This window comes from Psammomys obesus, unplaced genomic scaffold, assembly GCF_907164565.1.
Source record: "Psammomys obesus unplaced genomic scaffold, mPsaObe1.curated_primary_1811, whole genome shotgun sequence".
Classification (NCBI taxonomy): Eukaryota; Metazoa; Chordata; class Mammalia; order Rodentia; family Muridae; genus Psammomys; species Psammomys obesus.
In genome coordinates, this window is record NW_026586816.1 from 6,446,711 (window position 1) to 6,466,384 (window position 19,674).

Sequence of the window (19,674 nt, forward strand, 5' to 3'; positions counted from 1 at the left end):
ACACACACACACACACACACACACACACACACACACACACACACACAGAGTGACAGAGAGAGAGTGACAGAGAGAGAGACTTATGCATCTGCACAGAAGCTCAAAAGAACCAAACCCCTGACCACCAGGAGGGTGAGGGATCATGTCTCCCAAGAGTCCCTTCTGCATCCTTCCTAATTCTGTTTTCCACTCATCTTTGTAAACATGAATCTGTGAGACCCTGGGCTGGAATTCATGGCAAAGTGAGTGGAACTCACATGTGTATCCAGACTGTGAGTGACATCCCTACCCCTGGGCCCTTGGGAACCATGATGCTGGTTTCTTTGTTAAGAGCTCTCTGGGCCATGGAAGAAAATTGAGCTAATTGGTGTGATGAGGCTAAATTCAGAAACTCTAATGAGCTTCCTCTTGGGCAATGTATAAACAGATACATTGACCAATCACAAATTAATGGAATATTTACCTGCAGACATTGGCTACTTTGCTTCTTATCTTTGGAGCACAGCCTCTAGATCTACTGTCTTCTAACACAGTCAGCTGTTTGGGAACACTGTGCAAGCAGGAGCCCCATCGGGAAGGGAAGAGAGATGCTATGTGCCTCCCAGCAGGAGAAGGCACTTTGCACACAGACATCTCAGTGAGTTGATGTTGATGCTTGAAATCCTCCATATCTAAGAATAGTTCTGGTGTTACAAACAGTGGAGACATTCCAAACAGGAGTAGTCCCCATGCACTCAGCTGAGTACCCCGAAAGAAACTTCTCACATTATAGGCATGTTCTACACATTTAAATGACTTTCTTCCTAAACACACGCACACACACACACACACACACACACACAGACATGGATGGACACACACACATTCAAACAGAGGTACATGTTCACACATTATTACAGGTGCTATCACTTTATTCTCCTAAGGTCTGTCACACACGGTTCCACAAGAAGGGAGAAAAGGAGTGCGAAGGGGGTTCACAGCCAACTGTCAGTGTGTAGACTCAGGCTGGGTGCTGGCATAATACTACTACTAACTCAGACTTTCAGAGAGTTAAAAACTCTCAGTATGTTACAAAATTCAACGGATCCCAGCAATGTGTTTCACTGCCTCTCTCCTCTCCTTTTTGCTTCATTTCCCTCCCATGCACGGCTCTAGCTGAAGCACTTATTTGAACCTACATACTTGCTTGTCCCAGCATCAGAGAAACCCAGCACCAAAAGCCAGGACATTCTGATGGAGCATGTACCTGCCTTTCTTGAGCATATGCAGGCCTTTCAGAGACAAGGCATGGATGTTCCAGAAAGGCTGTGTTGGTGGACTCTATCCCTAATGTTGTGCTTCTGTGTTCTACTTCTTCGAAGTGACCATGTCATGGAGATCCAGCACCCTCCAAGGCTTCCCTTGCTGGCAGAAGCTGCTTCTCCTGGTGGCTTTCTTGAATTTAACCTCCCTCCCTATTTACTTTCATGACCCTCAGGTGGGCTTGGCTGGGGGTGTTTAGGGGAAGCTCAGGAGTCAGTCTATATCTGAATATTTTTAAAACTCTGTCCTTGAACTACTGTCAAGATGTTTCAAGAATAAAAGTAGGTGACGAAACAATACGGCCAGGATTGTAAACTGCTCAGCTGATAATTACTTGTCACTTATATTTGAGGGTTTGCATTTAACAAACAGGGATGGGAACTGCATTTTTGTGACATTTCAGAGAACATTCTAGATTTTCTTTAATAATTGTACATAATAGTAAGGCAAGACATGGCATACTGCAAGAGAGATGAGAGAGAAGAAACTGGTGCAGGCCATTGATCCAACATCCACTCATCTGTCTGTCTGTCTGTCTGTCTATCTATCTACCTATCTACCTACCTACCTATTTACCTATTATCTATCATCTATCTTATCTATCTGTCTATCTATCTATCTATCTATCTATCTATCTATCTATCTATCTATCTATCACTTATCTAATCTATAGTTTATCTACTTACTTATCTATAATTTATCATCTATCATCATTAGCTATTTGTCATCTATCATGACCATCTATCTTTCCAACTTTATATTTTGAACAATGATATCAGGACAAATTAAATATTCAGATATCAACATCAGTATCAATGAAACAGAACAACAGGAAGCATAGAGATGGTGGTGAAGGAAAAAGGGATATATAGTAAAATAAGTTTATTGTGTTTTAGAAGCCAACAGCTGGAATGCCATATAGTTTCAAAAGCTCTGCTGCTTTTTCATGGACACAGACCGACTGTTACTATGTACCCTTGCTTTCCTCACTTTCTCACATTTGAAGAGGCCAGGTAATTATTTTATACCGTCCTTCAGAACATGTCTGACATGTTCTCATGGTTAGGTTGGTGCAAAGTGTTTTGGCATGGGTATTAGGTGTGCTTCTTGAGGCAATGTGTAGCCTTTTAAGTGTGCCTAGCATAGGTTTATAACTTTAGTTATGACCACACCTGCCTAACAATTAACCAACAAACTGAGGGCAGGCTGCATCGTGGACTGCCACATACAAAGGTCAATATAACAATGAACAAAGACTGTTTCAGTGGCGATGAAGAAACAGACATTTTCAGTACATCCAATGATGCTAAAACTGTAAGAGGATATAGTAACTGAAAGCACTCAAGAAGAGGACATTCCACTCCCAGCAGAGCAGCATATGGATGCACATAAAATCATATGCTGTCTCATAAAACTCAATCAATGAGAAGCAGCACGAGATAATTTCATGCAGAAGGCGAGCATGTCACATTATTTAGATGAATAAAGTAAATACGATTTTGCTGGAGGAGTGAAGGCTCCACAGATCCTTTAAACAGATGTCTTTCATGCAGTAAAGCAGGCTCATTACTTTGGCTGTCTCTAGCTCTTGTGTGAACATGAGGCCAGTGGAGGCAGGCTATCCTTGCTTTGAGTAAGTAGCTATCATAGAAGACAGCGTTCAGCTGCAGCTGGTTAGTGTCACAAAAGGTTGGTGTGGCCTAAGAAGGCTATTCATGTGCAGAAGACTGAGTGCTTTCACCCCCCAACTCATAAAGCAGGTATTCCAAAAAGCTAAATGAACACACCGGATTAGGCAAATTTACCAACCTACCCAAAGAACTGGTAAAACCCTTTGCTTATAAAGTTGATCCTGTCATTATCCAGGAGTATCTATCAGTTTAAGTATTCCTTATCTCCACAGAGCTTTACAAAGACCTGTTAATAAAATAATGATGACTGTTCTCCCCAAATCAACAGATTTGCTAGTGTCAGTGTATAAGGAACCTGAAAGGAACAGAAAGTCATTGGTCCAACCCTTGGAACACATGACTCTAGCCAACCTTTGGCCACTTCTGGGCCATACCTAAGCATTTTCTCTCCATGAACAACAGTCTAAGAACATATTTCCCTTTAAGAGGGAGCACAGCAGCATGAAACAGCTGAGTTGTTCTTTGTTTTAATACTGAGTATAAAAACAGACTGCATGGGATTCAAACTATTATTTATGCCTAAGGACTGAGCATATCAAGTGTAGGATGACAAACTGGGTCAGCCAGGTAATGAAGCAGGTAGAGGGAATCTGACTAAGCCACATTCTCACTAGCCTTTCTATCCATCCATTATCCCTGAAGGAAAACTTAGAATGAATGTTATTTCTCTGGTGTGTCGGGGAACCTTCTGCCTCTCTCAGGTGGGCTAGCATCCCAATGTTGCTCTTCTGTTCCTCCTCCCTTTAAAAAATTTGGCTTTCATATGAGAGTCTGTCTTGTAAAATGTACTTACATGTGTTTTGTTCTTAGCTGGATTAAACTTCATGGATATAACTGGCTGCTTCCAATAGCTATTTATTGCGACTTGAGGACAGTAATTAATCAAACCATTAGCATCATTGATGTCATCAGCCAGTGGCAATGGGATGAAAGATCTAGGACCTAGCGTCCTAGTAACTCATCTATTAAAAGTGAAGTGCTGTCTGCTGTTGATTTGTGAATATTTTGTAGAACAAATGGAACAGGGCTGAGACCTAGCTCCCCTCCATTTCTTGTTGACTCACTGATCATCCTAGGGTTTCCTGTATATGGCCATAAGCTTTTTAAGTATCAGAGAATGCTTCCTTCTCTTTATATGTGAAACGTAAACTCCTCAGCTTGTGGAGGGAAACTTTTCATGAGTTGGCCCTGGCTCAATTCAACCACATCTCCCAGGCTCTTAGCCTCTAGTCAGAAAACAATTTGCAGCCTCTTTAAGATGTCTGGGCACTTTCCTACACATCTTGTGTTTTCTTCTATAAACTTCCTTTCATTTTAATCTGTTCAAACTACAAACCCCAGTGGAACTCGCATCATCCTCACATTGCCTGCTTCGTGAAGTCTTCCATAGCTTCACACAGAGACTCACCACTGCTCTACCTGTTTCCAGAAGAGCTTCTCTTTGGGATTCCAGCCCCTGAGATAAAGCTGTTTTATCCAGCTTTAACTCCTCTCTCAGGCAGATGATGGTGATACCCTGCCTGCATTTCCTTGGCTCATGTTAGAGTTATCCTGAAAATAGTTCCTGTAAATACCAGGGCTTTTCATGTACCTCTCTGCCTGGGGGTGTTCTCTTGTGTTCATGATTCATCCACAGGGGGCTGGAAAGACTAGAGATTTGATGTTCTCCAAGAGCAACCCCAAGCAAAGAGAAATGGGGCTGCTGGCTTTAAAGTTTTCCCTCCTCTTAATGGAACAATTCAAAGATATGGTGACCATCGGAGGAGAAGGTCATGGTAATTACTTCCATTTTTTCAGGTCTCCATAAATCCATTCTCTGAGTTAGTTTGCTCTCACACTGGCTCTGAATTTGACTATATAGTTTGCTTTAGTCGAGGAGAATTTGTAACTCTGAGGCACTCAAAGGCTCAAAAAGGTTATACAATATACCTGGATTTGATCTTTTCTATCATCTATTTAAACCTTTGTTAGATAGAAGGGATTGAATCATGGTTGTTTTGTTTCTTTGTTTGTTTTTGTCTCAAAGTCCATGTTTCAGTGACCTACATCATACTTGCTTATGGGATGCACTCAGTACACACCCCACAAACTGAACATTCTACCATCTCCTCTACGTGTTCTTGTTTACTCTGTTGCTAACTGGTTCAGGCCTCCCACAATCATCCGTTGGGCCTTTCCTTTTCCCCAGTTAACTGCCTGGGGGAGTTTACTTCCGGCCTCCATTTCTGGCTTCAAATTATGGCTCATGCCAAACCTCCCTGAAGATGCAAGCATCCAGCTGGATCCTATCATTCCTCCTCTTCATCCTAACTTTCCTCTTCTTCATCCTTTCCTTTATCTCACCACAAAATGCTGCTCTTAGACTTCGAAAGAGCATAGATGGTTGGTTCACACCTTCTCTCTATGTTCTGGGATCTGCTAGATCTTTTTTGCTCCCCACATCCCATGATAGTGCATGGGAATATAATCATCAAAAATAAACTAGAATTGATTTTTGGAGGTCAACCACCATTTTGAGTTTGAACTCCTATCACAATGAAAGATAATGGCTGCTATCTGGTGAATCTATGTTTTCTCTTACAGAAGCCAAGAACATGTCAACAAAAAAGAATTATAGTATTGTGGATCAGCTTTTTCTACTCTATCACTAAGTTCTTAATCAACAATCAAGTCACAGAATGTTAGGCCATGAAGAGCAATTAGTCAGTGGGGAGCCATGTAACACAGGCATAAAATAGGGCAGTCAGATTACCAGTTTCTGTATGCTTAGTTTTGTTTGAGTTTTCTGTGAATGAGTCTGCACACACAGGTTGTCCAGCTTGTGTTTGCATGCATGGAGGCCAAAGGTCAGCTTCGACCATCTTCTCCTATCACTTCGATACTGAGTCTCTCTTTGAACCTAGAGACTCTAGAGCACCAAGTCAGCTAGACAGGCTGCAGCTGAGCCTAGGAATCTGTTATATCTGTTTCCCAGGACCTCAGTCAGAGGCATACATAGCCACATTCATCCCTTCATCCATGGTTGTGTGATTTGCTCACACTTGTGCAGCAAATAATTTACCCATTTAGCTTTCTTTACTGCAGCATCTCATGATACACCTGCCTATTTAATAGAGAGCATCGAATGGTGATACTAAGATTTTATGTCTACCTCATCATTTATTTAGATATTTGTTGAGTGTTTACCAAATGCACAGCACTGTGTTAGTTACTATGGTAGTTTGGATGAGAATTTTTCCAGTAGGTTCGTATGTTTGAGCATTTGGTCTCCACTTGGTGGAGATGTTTGGGAAGGATTGGGAGGTATTGTCTTGTTGGGGTAGATACGTTATTGTAGGTCAGCTTTCAGAGTATAAAAAACTGACAGCATTTCCAGTTGCTTTTTTGTTTTGTGCTGACAGCAAAGGATGTGAGTTCTCATTATCCTGCTCCAGGATACCTCTCTTAATGACTCTTATCTTCCTAGAACTATAAGTTCAAATACCCCCTCCCCTTTATAAGTTGCCTTTGGTCATGATGCTTTAATACAGAAATAGAAAAAGTAATTAATACTCTTGCCAAGAGTGTGCTCAGAAAAATATATATTCTTATGCTGTCTTTCACCAAAGGTAAATCCAACAGGCCTTTGCTGGAGTCCATGAATCTATGAGCAACTTTTTTTAGAAAGCTAGAATTCATAAACATTTCAGGTGTAAAATCATGAAATGCAGATCAGGAGAATGTGGAGTGAATTTATGTGGTTAGCTCAATGAATCGAAACGGCTTTTGAAGCCAGTCACTCACAGGAATATCATTTGCTCTAGTTTGCTGTCTCAGTCATCCTGAAAAGCTGGCTCAATGCTTCCAAAGCACAGCTAATAAGCAACAGGACTCAGTGTCCATCGAAAGTTATCTTACTTGCTTTCCTATTGCTGTGATGAAACACTATGACTAAGGTAACATAGAAAATAAAGCATTTAATTGAGCTTACAGTTTTAGAAGATTAGATTCCATGATGGAGAAAAACATGGTGAAGGATGGTGGCAAGAACAGCTGAGAGTTCACATTTGGATCCACAAGGAGGAGCCAATTGTTCAAGTCTTTTGAACCCTCAAAGCCTACCCCTCCCAATGGAATGCCTCTTCCATAAGGCCATACCTCCTAATCCTTCCAAAGAGTTCCACTGGGGGCTAAATATTCAAACATGTGAGTCATGGGAGCCATTCTCACTACACAAACACCCAATTATACAACTAATTCACTAAGCATGGCTGCTCATGCCTGGAATCTCAGTACTTGATAGGTAAAGGCAGGTGGATTATCATGAATTTGAGGCCACGCTGAGGTACATAGTGAGTAGTCAACCTGGACTGTAAAGGAAACTCTTATCTGAAAAATAAAACAAAACAAACAATATAGCAAAGTAATCAAAACAAAAAATCAAACACAAACAAATATCCAGAAAATTAAACCAGCAAATAAACAAAGACCACACAAATATTATATTTAATCTCCTCTTCCTCATGTGTAAAATGAAGGGCAAAACCAGTACTGTTCTAAAAATCTTTTTCTGTTCTGACAGGCTGTAATTCTATAATTGGTAGTTATTATTTGTGAAAATGTAAATGACTCTGAATAAACCAGTTAGAATAATACAGACTCAATTAGTGAGGAATGTCACAATATTTTGGTGGAGTAGCAATCTGCCAGTGGTGTGACAAGTGTTTAGAAATCATTGTTCATCAGAGTCATTTTAATGACACCAAACCACACTGCTTTCTCTCTCCTTTCACCACCATGCTTCTTGAAGGAAGCTTCTTGTTGGCATTTGGCATCCCCATTTGTCTTGACCTTTCACACTTAACCTTTCTTTTGGAGGCTCCTTTCTGAGTCCACTCAGCTTACTCAGTGCATACCAACCTCTTCATCTTACATTCTACTCCGAGAAAATGCCACTCCCAGGCTGGAAAAACTATCATCATCAATGCGTGTCAGTGAAATTGTCAGACAGTTCCACCCAGACAGGACAGCACTGAGGGCCACTGTGTGATCTCAGAGAGCTCTGGTAATTCCAGGGTCAAGACTTCTTTTCTCTCTGCTCCCAATTGAATGTTGCCTTAGAAAATGACTCTGGCATTATTCTAAGTCTTTCTCCCCAGTTAGCCACTGTGTCCATGACTGTCCACAAATCATCGTAAGCCCTTTGTCAGGCCTCTCTCGACTTGCAGTGTCCACATTTTGTTTGCCTTCCAGTCCCATCCTCTCCTCCCTTTCTCTAAGGTTGACTTTGATTTCTAGCCCTTTGAAACAATTACGATGCCTATTTACATTGGTTATCTCTCGTATCAGTGTGCAAAATACATGACAGAAGCAGCCTAGGAGAGGAAGGGTTTATTTTGGCTCATGGTTTCAGGAAATACAGTCGCTTGGCAACAGGGGAATCTCTGCTGTAATGGTAGGAATTTGAGGCAGCTTCTCTTCACAGCATGGTCAATCAGGGATCAGAGAATAGAAGCAGCAGCAAGAATGAGTAAAAGCCCTCTAAGACCACTGGTGGCCCATGTGCACTAACCAGGCAGCATGTCCCAAGGACTCCATGGTGTATCAAAGTAGTGCCACCATCTAAGGACCAAGTGCTCAAAACAAAAGTGTGTTGGAGACATCTCATATTCAAAGCATAGCAATGCTATCACCATAGCTTCATCTGCAGCTGTATTTGATCATGTTTAACTACAGACTATTTTATTCTGTGCAAAGATCTCCTGAATTTCTTACTGTTAATTCCCAAGTTGGGAATTCTAGGGAAACTGAAGTGTTCCAGCGGCTCACTTCATGGTTATCAATTACGTAACAAATAAAACTTCACTGTCCATTTTTCCTCTGTAATCCTTTAATCCCAAACTGAGGACGACTTTCTTCTTATGCTTACACTGCCTTCTTTGTTTTTCAATAAAACCGAAAACTTTAATGAGAATGGGCAATTTGGGCTTGAAGAAGTCCAGCAAAAGTATTTATAGTGGAATTGGAAGTGAATTTCAGGTAGAATAAATGTAAAGAATACTATGATCATGGCTTTATGTAGAAAGTTAACATTTATGTGACATGAAACAGAAGTGACAGCTAACATACTGATAATAAGCAGTAGAATACTGGGAGGTCCTAGGATCCTAATTCTCCATTTTGCAAATCACTGAGTCTATACCCATTACAATTTGAATATGTAATTAAATAATTAAACATGCAATTAAATAGATGTTTACATATTATTTCTTTCCCCAACATGTAATGACAAACTCACAAGTCTTACATGTGTTTTTCTTAAATTCAGGGAAATTTATTAGAAAGTATCTTTTACATAGCAAACTTGTTTGGAGTATAATTTTAGTTTTCTATTACTCTACTGTTTTATGCCTATAATGTTTAAATGTTTTACATCTATAATGATTAAATCAGGGATGGTTGAAAACATAAAACCAGTATGTATGATGTGATTCCATTCCTGTAAGAAGTTTGCTCATTTCTCTTTCTTCCTACATGTTCAGACACAGATATCTGCATTAGAATGTTGGTGATTGTCATCTCTGAGTAATGACACTTGGGATAACGTTTTTAAACACTTCTCACAGTGCTCTTTTTACTTGGCACTTTAAAAGATAGCAAGATTAGGAAAATAAATGGCTGTGTGTGGAATTTAATGTCAAATTTAAAGTTACGAGTGAAGAGTGACCTGGATCTTGCCTTTTCCTTCTGTCCTTGTCAACCTACCATCAATATCTTATGAAGCCCTCAGTTTTGTTTCACTGTGTGCCAGAGTTTGCACTGTTATTTAATCCAGGGTAATGGCTTGTTTTATTTGTCGATACTCAACAGAAGAGTTCATCACATCACACTTCCCCAAAACATTGTGGTCAAATTAGCTTCGGGATAAAAACTTTAGAATCACCTGCTAAATCAGTGTCATTATTCACACATTAGTTTCATCTGTTCGTACACATCAGGATGGCAGCATTAACTCAGCTGTGTTTTGTTTATTTCTTATCCATCTGTGATCTTGAAAACCAATGAATGGGCTTTGTGAACAATAAATTCAACGAAGAAAGTAAAATATAACCCGTGTTTTTGACCGTCACAGTTATTTGGATCACAAATGAAAGTGTACAAGTACAGTAGAGATTTATTTATTTATTTTTCAAATGATGGATATGAATGCAAAAGTGAGATGAAAAGAGAGAGGTAGTATAAACCTCACTTTTTTTTTCTTAAACTTGGCTTCTTTGAGAAGTCATGGCTGAATGTAGAATTACAGAAAATTCAGCTGTAGCCTCCCTCACCCTCATGCTGTAACATCATCTACAGCAGTAAGAGCCCCTAAAATAAATCTAGATTTTCATTTCTATTCAGTTAAGAAAAGAAGCACCACCCTCTCTCCTTCTGTACTTGCTCGTACTTTAATTACAGATTTTATTTTATTTTTTTCTGTGCAAAGCTCTCCTCCATTTCACTGCTGTTAATTTCCAAGTTGGGAGTTTTAGGGAAACAGAAATGTGCCAATGGCTCACTTGATGATTGTCAATTGCTTTTACTTCCTGGCAGAACTCTTTCTTACACAGAAAAGGATCCTACAGGGATAGTTTTTGGAACCACACTTTTTCCAGCACATTCTTTTTGTGCTTATGGCCAAATTATTATCTTGTGGTCCAAGAGTTTTGTCATCAAAGAAGAACATATTAAACATCCATTATGAGCAGTATTATTGGCTGCAGTAGGAGGACAGTGCTTTGAAAGAGATTTATGTCTTTTCTAGAGAAAATAAATTTAAAAAATTTGGAGAGTTAACTGACAACATGAGATAAGGACATAGGAGTTCTCAAAGGCTTTGGGGGATTATTTTTGTTGTAATTTGGCTTGCTTTAGTTGTAAGGTTAGAGGCGGAGTCTAGCAACATAAAGAGGGGATATTTTCTGATAGCATATTAGCCTGGGTAATGCTGCCTGCTCGAAAGATAACCCCCCAAATCTCGGTGCTCTACCATAACAGTTTATTTCTCACTCATGGAAAGTCTTCTGGGTCAGCAATCAGAATATGGACTCCTTTCATTTTGTGACTAGGTTACTGTCATGATTTGGCTTTCAAAGTTGCTCTTCTCAACATCATTCAGCCTCAGAAGAAAAAATGTAAAGGGTCACTTGATAGGATTTTTTAATGCACCAAGCACGGGACAAGAATACGTTGTCTCTGCTAACATAACGTGGGTATAAATGTTACTTGGTCACAGTTGTCTACAGCACAGGCTGAGAAACGTTCATTTACTCCAGTTCAAGGAAAAGGGAATTGAGTTTGATGACTAAGATTTTAGCTGATCCTACAGGTGTCTTTCTGGAATCTGGATCTCCAGTAGCCTGGGTTGTCTACCTCATAGAAATGATTCTCCTTTCCAAGGCAGCTAGCCAGTCAAAATTGCTAAGGAAACCAGAATGACCAGCTGCAACAATCACGATGGTCTATGATTAACCAACTCCAGAGAAATCTTGGATCGGGGCCATTTCATGGACTATTACTAGTCCACAGATGTGTTGTTATTGGGCTGTGGCCTATTGCTTTCCTAATTTTTTGCAAAGCCTGCAAAAGCCCAACACATGGCTGTTTCATTGTGTAAAAGGGTGCTACTCTGCCATTTTCTGATCATTGTCACTACCAACAAAAGATACCTAATTCTAGGCACCCACCACTGTGCTCAGATCCCACAAAGAATTCATTGTTTTTATTTGTTGTTGTTGCAACCACATTCTTTCATTTTTTAAATATTTGAGAATATTGTAAAGGTATACAATGGAATGTGGTCATATCTACCTTCTATTTCTCCTCTTCCAACTCTCCAAATGTTCCTCACAGGAAGTCCCCTCCCATCCTCATGATTTTTTTTGTTTGTTTGTTTGTGATAAGCCACTAAATCCAGTTAGTCCTGTCCATATGTGTGTGTGGGGGCATCAAATGGTGGGTAAGAAACCTTCAAGAGGTTACATCTTCAGAAAACAATGACTCTCCCAACTCCAGAAGCTGCCAATCCATTGCCAATAGCTCCTTAGTAAACAACAGCGGCCTGGAGAGCATCTGTCCCATCTGTGATGAAATTTGGGCTGTCTTGATCTTTTATAGCTCTTATATAAGTAATCACAGTCATCAGGAATTCATGGCTGTGACAGCATTTTACAGTACTTCTTCCCATCACTGGCTCTTACATCCTCTCTACCACTTCTTCCACGCCGTTCCCTGAGCCTTGATGATGATAGGGTTAAAGTCGGTGTCCCTCTTAGGGCTGATCATCTGGTTTTTCATTCTTAGCACTCTGAACAGTTATAAATAAATACTAAATAAAAAGAGTCTCCAAATCATAACACGTTGTGAGGCATTTCACTTTAGCTATTCATCAGTGGAAATTGGAAGCTGATAGGACCATACAACCACCTGAGTGGCTAAGAGCAAAAGGGTGTGAACTATCAAGGGTGGTTGAGAGCTGGAACCCTCAGGCACTGCTGGTGGGAATGCAAAATGTTATGATTGCTTGGAGAGACCCTGTGGCTGCTTGTCTTAGTAGACAGAATTCTGAGAGGTGTCTCAAGACTTCTGTTTCCTACTGCTGATGGCCTTTATAATCTCCTTGTTCGAGTGAGGCAGTGTGTGTGTGGGGAATGTAAATGGGTGAATTTTATTTCTGTGATTAGATTATAAAATGTTGGAGGTGATAACCAAATATATGTAGGCTTCCAAATTAGTTGATTTTCAGGAATAAAAATCAGAAAAGAAATTATTTGGGTGGGCTTGACCTAATCAGGTTAACCTAAGAAAGGGGCAGAGCCTTTCCAGATAGAAGGCATGTGGATGGGGGCTGGCTGTGAGTAGGTGAAGGGGGCCTCTAGTTGCTGAGCCTTGCTCTGAACAGTAGCCAGTGTGGAAATGAAGATCCTGGGTCTGCATCCACGAGGGAAAAATGCTTCTGAAAATCTGGGTGCACCTGGTGCACGCTTCGAGGTGGGGTCACAGCTGGCTGATGCTCTGATTTTATCTTTTGAGGACTTAAGCGAAGTGCTCTGCTAAAACCTGCCAGACTCAGTGCAGGTCCACAGGGTGCGTATTGAAGGGACCCATCACATAGTGCTCTAGTTTGCTTTCTGTTGCTGTGGTAAACATCACCAGCAGGATCAGCTTGGGGAAGGATATGGTTAATTTTACCTACAATTCCAGGTCACAGCCCATCAATAAGGAAGGAACTCAAACAAAAATGGGGGAAAAAGTCATTGAGAAACACTGCTTACCAGCGCCTGTGCTCCTGCTCAGCTTTCTTATACAACTTGGTTGGGTGCAGGCTGGCGCCCTCCACCACAGGCTGGGCCCTCCCACATCAATCAACCATCAAGACAATTCCCCACAGACTTGGCCACACACCAATCTGACCTGGGAGGTTTTCTCATCGGAGACTTCCTTTTTACAGGAGACTCTTCATTGTGTTAAGCTGGCAATAAAAGCTCACGTGGACACAGAGCAATGGAAAACCAATTCACATCTACCCAAATACCTGCACCACTGAGTATTAGGAGCTACTGCGAGCTTGTGCCAGCAACCCTGGTGTTTACCTAAGTCCCAAATGCTTGATCCATTATATATAAAATCGTGTGCTATGTGATGTAAGCAGCACACATATTTCTGTAAATAATTTCTACTTCCAGCACCTAATGTGGTGGAAATGGTATGCAAATAGTAAACAGGTTACTCGGGGAAACACGACAAGGTAGCAAACCTCTGCTTAGGACAGATGCATCTTTGGCTTTTCACCCACCCCCGGGTGAGTCTATAGCTATGAAGCCACCTGGATATGAGTGCCTGCTGGACTTCCGCATCTCCCAAATCGATGATTATGTTTGCCCAAACTCAGAAGTACCCAGGAAGCAATGGGGGCCTTATGGTTTTTAATAATAATTGTTTCTTCATTTCAGTGCTCATGATACAGTGTGTGTTCGTTGTGAAAATATTAAACTATATTATTTCCTAAGTTAAATTATATATCCATAAAGTACAATTATCTAAAATTTATTTTTATTACCTGTCAACACAATTATTTGTAGATTGCTTTTAGAACTGAAAAATATTTTTACCCGTATAACAATTATTTTGCAATGTTACCTGTCAAAGCAGCGTTAGTCCTCCATGGGTAAAAACCCAAACACATTACAATAAAAGAAAAATGTCCAAAAATGTTTAAAAAGTTATCTCTCAAAAAAAAAAAAACCCCTTAACTTTTTCTTTGTTTTGCTCAGTATTTTTGCCCACAATTAGCTGAAACTGCTTGATATGGAATGTCATTACTTTGGTAAGAAATTTTTATTTTTCAGTTTATACAGGTCAGAAAACAGTGTGCTGAGGAGTGGGAGGTGCTGCCTGAAGTCAGCTTTGTTACCACCTTGTTCTTCGGACAGAGCATCCCATAGAAACATGCTTTTGAGTGAGGGCCAGGCCAAAATAAAACAGAAAAAGTTAGGCAGGTATTTTCCTCTACTTAGTGGAAGAAACATAAGTATTTGCTAAAGTTCTTCCAGTGATAAAATCATTAGATCTCGAACAAAACCTTTCCTGGACTTTTGTTTCCTAGCACAGTCTGTGACATTGGGGCAGGAAAGGGCAGAATCTTTACATTCTGATTTTCTGACAAGGCTTACAGATGAGCACAGTAGTCAGTGACATGTTCACATGCCAACAGCAAACGAATGAGAATTACAGCAAAGGTGAAAAGGAAGGAAAGGTAGGGAAAATTCTCTTATTTCCAAAATGGCGCCTCCAAAGCAAAGTTCTTGACAGTCATGGATGGCTTCCTGGAAGCAGATGCTGGCCAAGTGAATTTGATTTTATATTTGAGTTCTTTCCTTTGCTAACATCAGGCAGTTACTTAAGATCTTTGATAGTTCATAAGAGCTTTGAATTTCATCTGAGAACTAGCGTTGATGCTGAACATCTTACTTCTTTTGTGAGGTTAGGATAAGGTTCCCTGAAACACAGAAGGCTCCCCTCATCTGCATCCCCACCCCTCCTATGTAAGAATTAACTAACTAATGAGAATCTCTCATACCTGACACTGAGCAGGAGAAAGTTAGGAGGCTGCTAAGGTGCGACCACTGACAAGGATGTTTTGGGGTTTAAAATACAAAATAAATGATATACGTACAGAGAGGTGCACTGAGATCGAGAGAGAACAGTGACTGGGGAACAGAATGACGCAGCAGGCTAGTAAGTTCTCTAAGGGCTGTCAAGCCCAGCAGTGTGCTGGGTAAGGTGAGGAGGCCAGGAACACTGACAGTGTGGGCTCTGAACACTTAACTTCCCAATGGAAAAGCAAACCAGCTCTCACTTTCAGTAATTTACATGAGTGGCTGAGGGTGTGACAGGTACCTGCCACTCCTGCCTTGTGGATGTTCGCGAGAAGGAAAGCTTTTCATGGCTGTAGCATCAGGCAAGATTTAGCTCCAGGTCTTGAAGGATCAACAGTGCATGGATCCAAAGGAGGGAAAGAGGGAGCATTGCAGGCAGGCTTTGCACCATGAAGCCTCTTCAGCCAGAAGTACCTTGCCATACACTGATTAGTCCTGGCATATGTATTAGGGCAAAAGTCTCAGGATTTGGTTAGGAGGTTCCATCTGAGGGGGATAAGGAAAGGTAAGGAAAGAGACAGCAAAGCAAAAGCCTGTTAGGGAATTGCAGCTTTATATTGCAATGCAAAATCCGTGGCCCCTTCTCCAAGAAAGAATGAGGAGAAATAGTCAGTCTAAAAGTGCATGTGTCCTTTGGTTCAAAGTCTACCAAAATGGTTGATTTTAAAAAAGGTTATTTCTATACTCCCTAGCTTCCATTTCACCATCACAACTGTTAAGCTCTCATTGAACTACTCATTACCATAAAAAAAAATTAACTATACTGGAAAATTGATGACATAAGCCGTTATCAGCCTCAGCTATTCTTACCATTGATTAAGCTTTAGCATCAGACCCTAAGAATGTGTTTTCACAGGGGGAGAACGGGAGGCGGGAAAGCATTGCAGTAGGTCTACCTCCGCTGCCAGAGAGGGCTGGCACAGAAGGCACCCACAGGTAGGGTTGCCAGGGTGCTGAAGAATGCTGCCTCCTCCCGCCTAGCATAGCCCAGGCCCACAAGCCCTAGCAAGGCTGCTTACACAGCACAGAAGCACTCTTACAGTCGCTGTAAGAATGTATGTAAGCAGGCTAGAGAAAGGGCTCAGAGTGGAGGGTGAATGCCAGTCCCAGGATCCACATGGAGCAGCCACAACCTTCTGTAATTCCAGCTCCAGCGGCTTCTGTGCCTCTGGCCTCTGTCAGCCCCTCATCCCCCCCCCCCCGCAAGCACTCCTGATAATGAAGTAAGTATTTTTTTCAAAAAGGCAAGCATACAAGGATTCTGACACATTAAAGTTCTCACTGTAAGGTATTGGCTAACTATAGTCACTCAAATCCAATGACGCTAGGAGGCTGGGTCTTGCGGTTTTCGGGGGTGGGTGTTGAAATGGGGTGTCTGCCTTTCGGCAGCAGCCGTGGCCCTAGCCGGGGGGGGGGGGCAACAGACTGCTCTATTAGCAGGACTCTGGCATCCTCCCCCTGCTCTAGTTACACTAGTTACTCCTCCGGAGCAACTAGTTCTCAGTGTGTGAGACCCGCCCGCGCGCCACCCGCAGACCCGCGCCTCTCCCAGGACCTCAGTGGAACTCGCTGGCTGCCGAGCTTAGCTGAGGTAGAAAACGCGCCGCTGCGCTGCTGAATGGAGGCGGGAGAGCCCTGCGTTCCTGGAGGCGTCCTCCTGGTGGCTGGGAATCGGCAAGAGGCACAGCAAGTTCGGACAGAGACCAACCCGCGCTGCCCTCCAAGGAGAGAGCCCAGTGCTGGAGAGCATCTCTCCTTGCCGGGTCAGGAGGGAGGGGACAGCCCACCAGAGCCAAGCTGCGTCCTTTGGCCTTCTGGTCCCCTCACCCTGACTTCTCCTGCATCTCCACTCTCCCCTAGCGGCGCCAGGTCCTCTAAGGACACTCCAGATCTCGGACGCAGATATTTCCAAGGAAGAACAAGCTGGTCACACATTGCCCCGCCAAGCGCACCCTTCTCCTTCATTCCCCACAGGAGGGCTACCCTAACTTCCCCCAAGGCGGCCCGACGCACCGAAGCCCGAAACCCTATCCAATTGCTCGAACAGTTCAACTCAGACAACTTCTTGGAATGGGGATCCCCGTGCTCTCCTGGGAAAGCCACGCTGGCTGCCCGCAGAGAGGACGGCTAGACTTCTCCGGGGGAATCCCCCTCTCTCGGCGCCGTGGTGTCCTACGGCAGCGAACTGAGAACTCTCCAAAGAGGAGTGCGCTTTGGGGATGGGAGGTCGTAGGCGGGGGCCAGAGCGCAGAAGTTCCGCGCGTGTTTTGGACAGAGAACCCCATCCTTGTTTCCAAGTCAGAAAGCTCTTGTCCGCTGGAAAAAAAAAGAAGCAGGGACGGAAGGCGCTGGGAGGGAAGTCCTCCAGGCGTGGGTCGGAAAACTGGGGTGAACGCGACGCTCAATCTTTGAGCCATTTGGGTGGGAAACTCTCTTCCTCCGGGGCGTGGGGGCGGGGAGGCTTCCCGGCAAAGCGGCCAGCGTCCAGCCCAGCTGCTCTGGACCTCATCCTTCTGTCCCCAGGCAGCCCGGAGAAGTTGGTACCTCGGACAGCAGCCCGGGCGCACAGCAGCCTTTGCAAGGTGCGGTCGTCCTATTCCCACACCAAGTCAACACCAACAAATCATCTCGCTGACCTTTCTAATACAGATGAAGGGCATTTTAATTACATAACCCGTGAAGGATCACCGGAGGCAATGTCGTTTTTCAGAGCCGATGGCAGAATAGCTGCATAGCATAAAAAAAAGACAGAAAACTTGCAAATCTGCAACGAGATTGCGCAAGGCTGTCCCTCCTCTGGAAACAACATGTGAAATGCATGGGGAAAATCTTACCTTTCGGACTCCAAAGCCATGTTCTGCTGCAACTTGGCGAGCCTCTTCCTCCCCGTCTTTATGCAACTCCACGAGAAAATGATTCGTGAAGACCGGTCTCTCAGCAGACGCAAAAACCATGACACAGAAGAGAAGCCCGGCAGCCTTCCACTGCGATCCACAACCGACCTCCATCCTTCAGGAGTGAAAAGTGGGGCTGCGAGGCGGGCAGGGTGGTGGAGCAGGGGACGAGCAGGGAGATGCAAATTAAAAATAGGAATGTAGTTTTTTGTTTCTGTTTTTCTTTAAAAAAAATCTTTGTATAGCAAAAGAGGCAGAAGAGAAGCTCGGCAAAGAGCAAATTTGTGCGCTGTCCACCAGCAGCTGGCTGCCAGGGAAGCTGTGGAGTCGTGCAGCCCGGCTGGCTGGCAGGGGTGCGAATGTGCGGAGCTGTGTGTACCCGAGAGAAAGAGCTAGTGTGTGTCTGTGCTTGATGCTAAATCTGCATTTTCAGCTCCTCCTCGGCTTCAATTCCACAGGGCTGGAGGCGAGCGCCAGCCCGGGTGACGCGCGCCCGCCAGCCGCCAATGGAGGCCAGCGGAACGGCGCGCCCCGCCCCGGGCCGCCCCGAGCCCGCCCCCGCCGCCCCCGCCCTCCCGGCCCAGCTCGCTGCCCGGGTCCCCGGGGGCGCTCCGAGCCCGCGCCCCCGCCCCCCGGAGCGCCCTTGCTCCGCCCGGCCGCTGCGCGCCTAGGAAAATCCCCCCGCTGCCGCCCGCCGCCGGCGCCCGGTGATGTCATTGTTTGTGGAAATCTGCACAGCTCCGGGAACGGAATTACGGTGCGTGCGGCTTCAGAAGCCCCAAGGGGAGCGGGGCGCGGGCCGCTCCCTGTTGCTCTTCCTTGCTAGTCATCAGCAGTCAAACCACTCTCCTCTCTTTGCTTCTCTATCTTCCCTTCTCCTCTCTTTCCTCTTCTCACTTCTTTCTCCCTTCTTTTCCCCTTTCTCTCTCTCCCTTTCTCCCAATAACAAAGCAAAATTGATCCTTCCCGCTCCCTCCACTTTGGGCAAATCCCAGGCTGGACAGAGCATCCTTCCAGAGGTGACTCCTCTGGATAGGAAAGAGCTTTTCTCCGTTCTTTCCCCCACGCTCCAAGCAGGCCAGAAGCTAAACATCTGGCAGTCCAGGGGGAGTCCGGGCTGCCCCCAGCCCGCGATGGATACTAGAAGAGACTCCTCCAGAGTCAGCCCTGCACCTACACCCCAAGCCTACGGGGAAGCGGGCGCGGGGGGGGGGTGTGTGTGGACCTGATGCTCACCCTAGAAGGTAGTCTCAGACCCTGGGCTTGTGGCAGCATCAGGACCAAGAATGTGATCCTTTAAGTAGGTTTAGTCACCCATCCCAGGCCCTGGGCCAGGATTCCGGCTAAGAATCTTTGCCTGCATAACTCAGGCTGAGTGGGCAGGGGGACAGCTATGCTGTCCAGGTCCAGTTAACTGTCGGACTTCCCCTATTTGCTCTAGTGTGAGGAAGTAGATCAGTTCTGCTGTAACGAAACCAGGACCCTTGCTCTACGTAACTTAATATTTAGTTGTTACACTGTTTACCTTTTAGCGCCAAAGTTCAAAATTCTGCCATAAGTTGGATAATCAGGAAGATGCTTTTTCTTGAGAAAGAGGGAGACAATGGGAGA

General features: G+C 43.8%; 1 protein-coding gene across 1 annotated transcript in view; it reads right to left on the reverse strand.

The window, feature by feature from the left end:
- Pcsk2 (proprotein convertase subtilisin/kexin type 2) overlaps positions 1-18,497 on the reverse strand; it is a 260,339-nt gene extending 241,842 nt beyond the window's left edge. Inside the window, exon 1 of the mRNA XM_055602602.1 lies at positions 18,004-18,497. Within this exon, the coding sequence (XP_055458577.1) occupies positions 18,004-18,177 (174 nt within the window). The 5' untranslated portion in view covers positions 18,178-18,497. The remainder of the gene's footprint in view (positions 1-18,003) is intronic.
- Between the last annotated feature and the right edge of the window lie 1,177 nt (positions 18,498-19,674).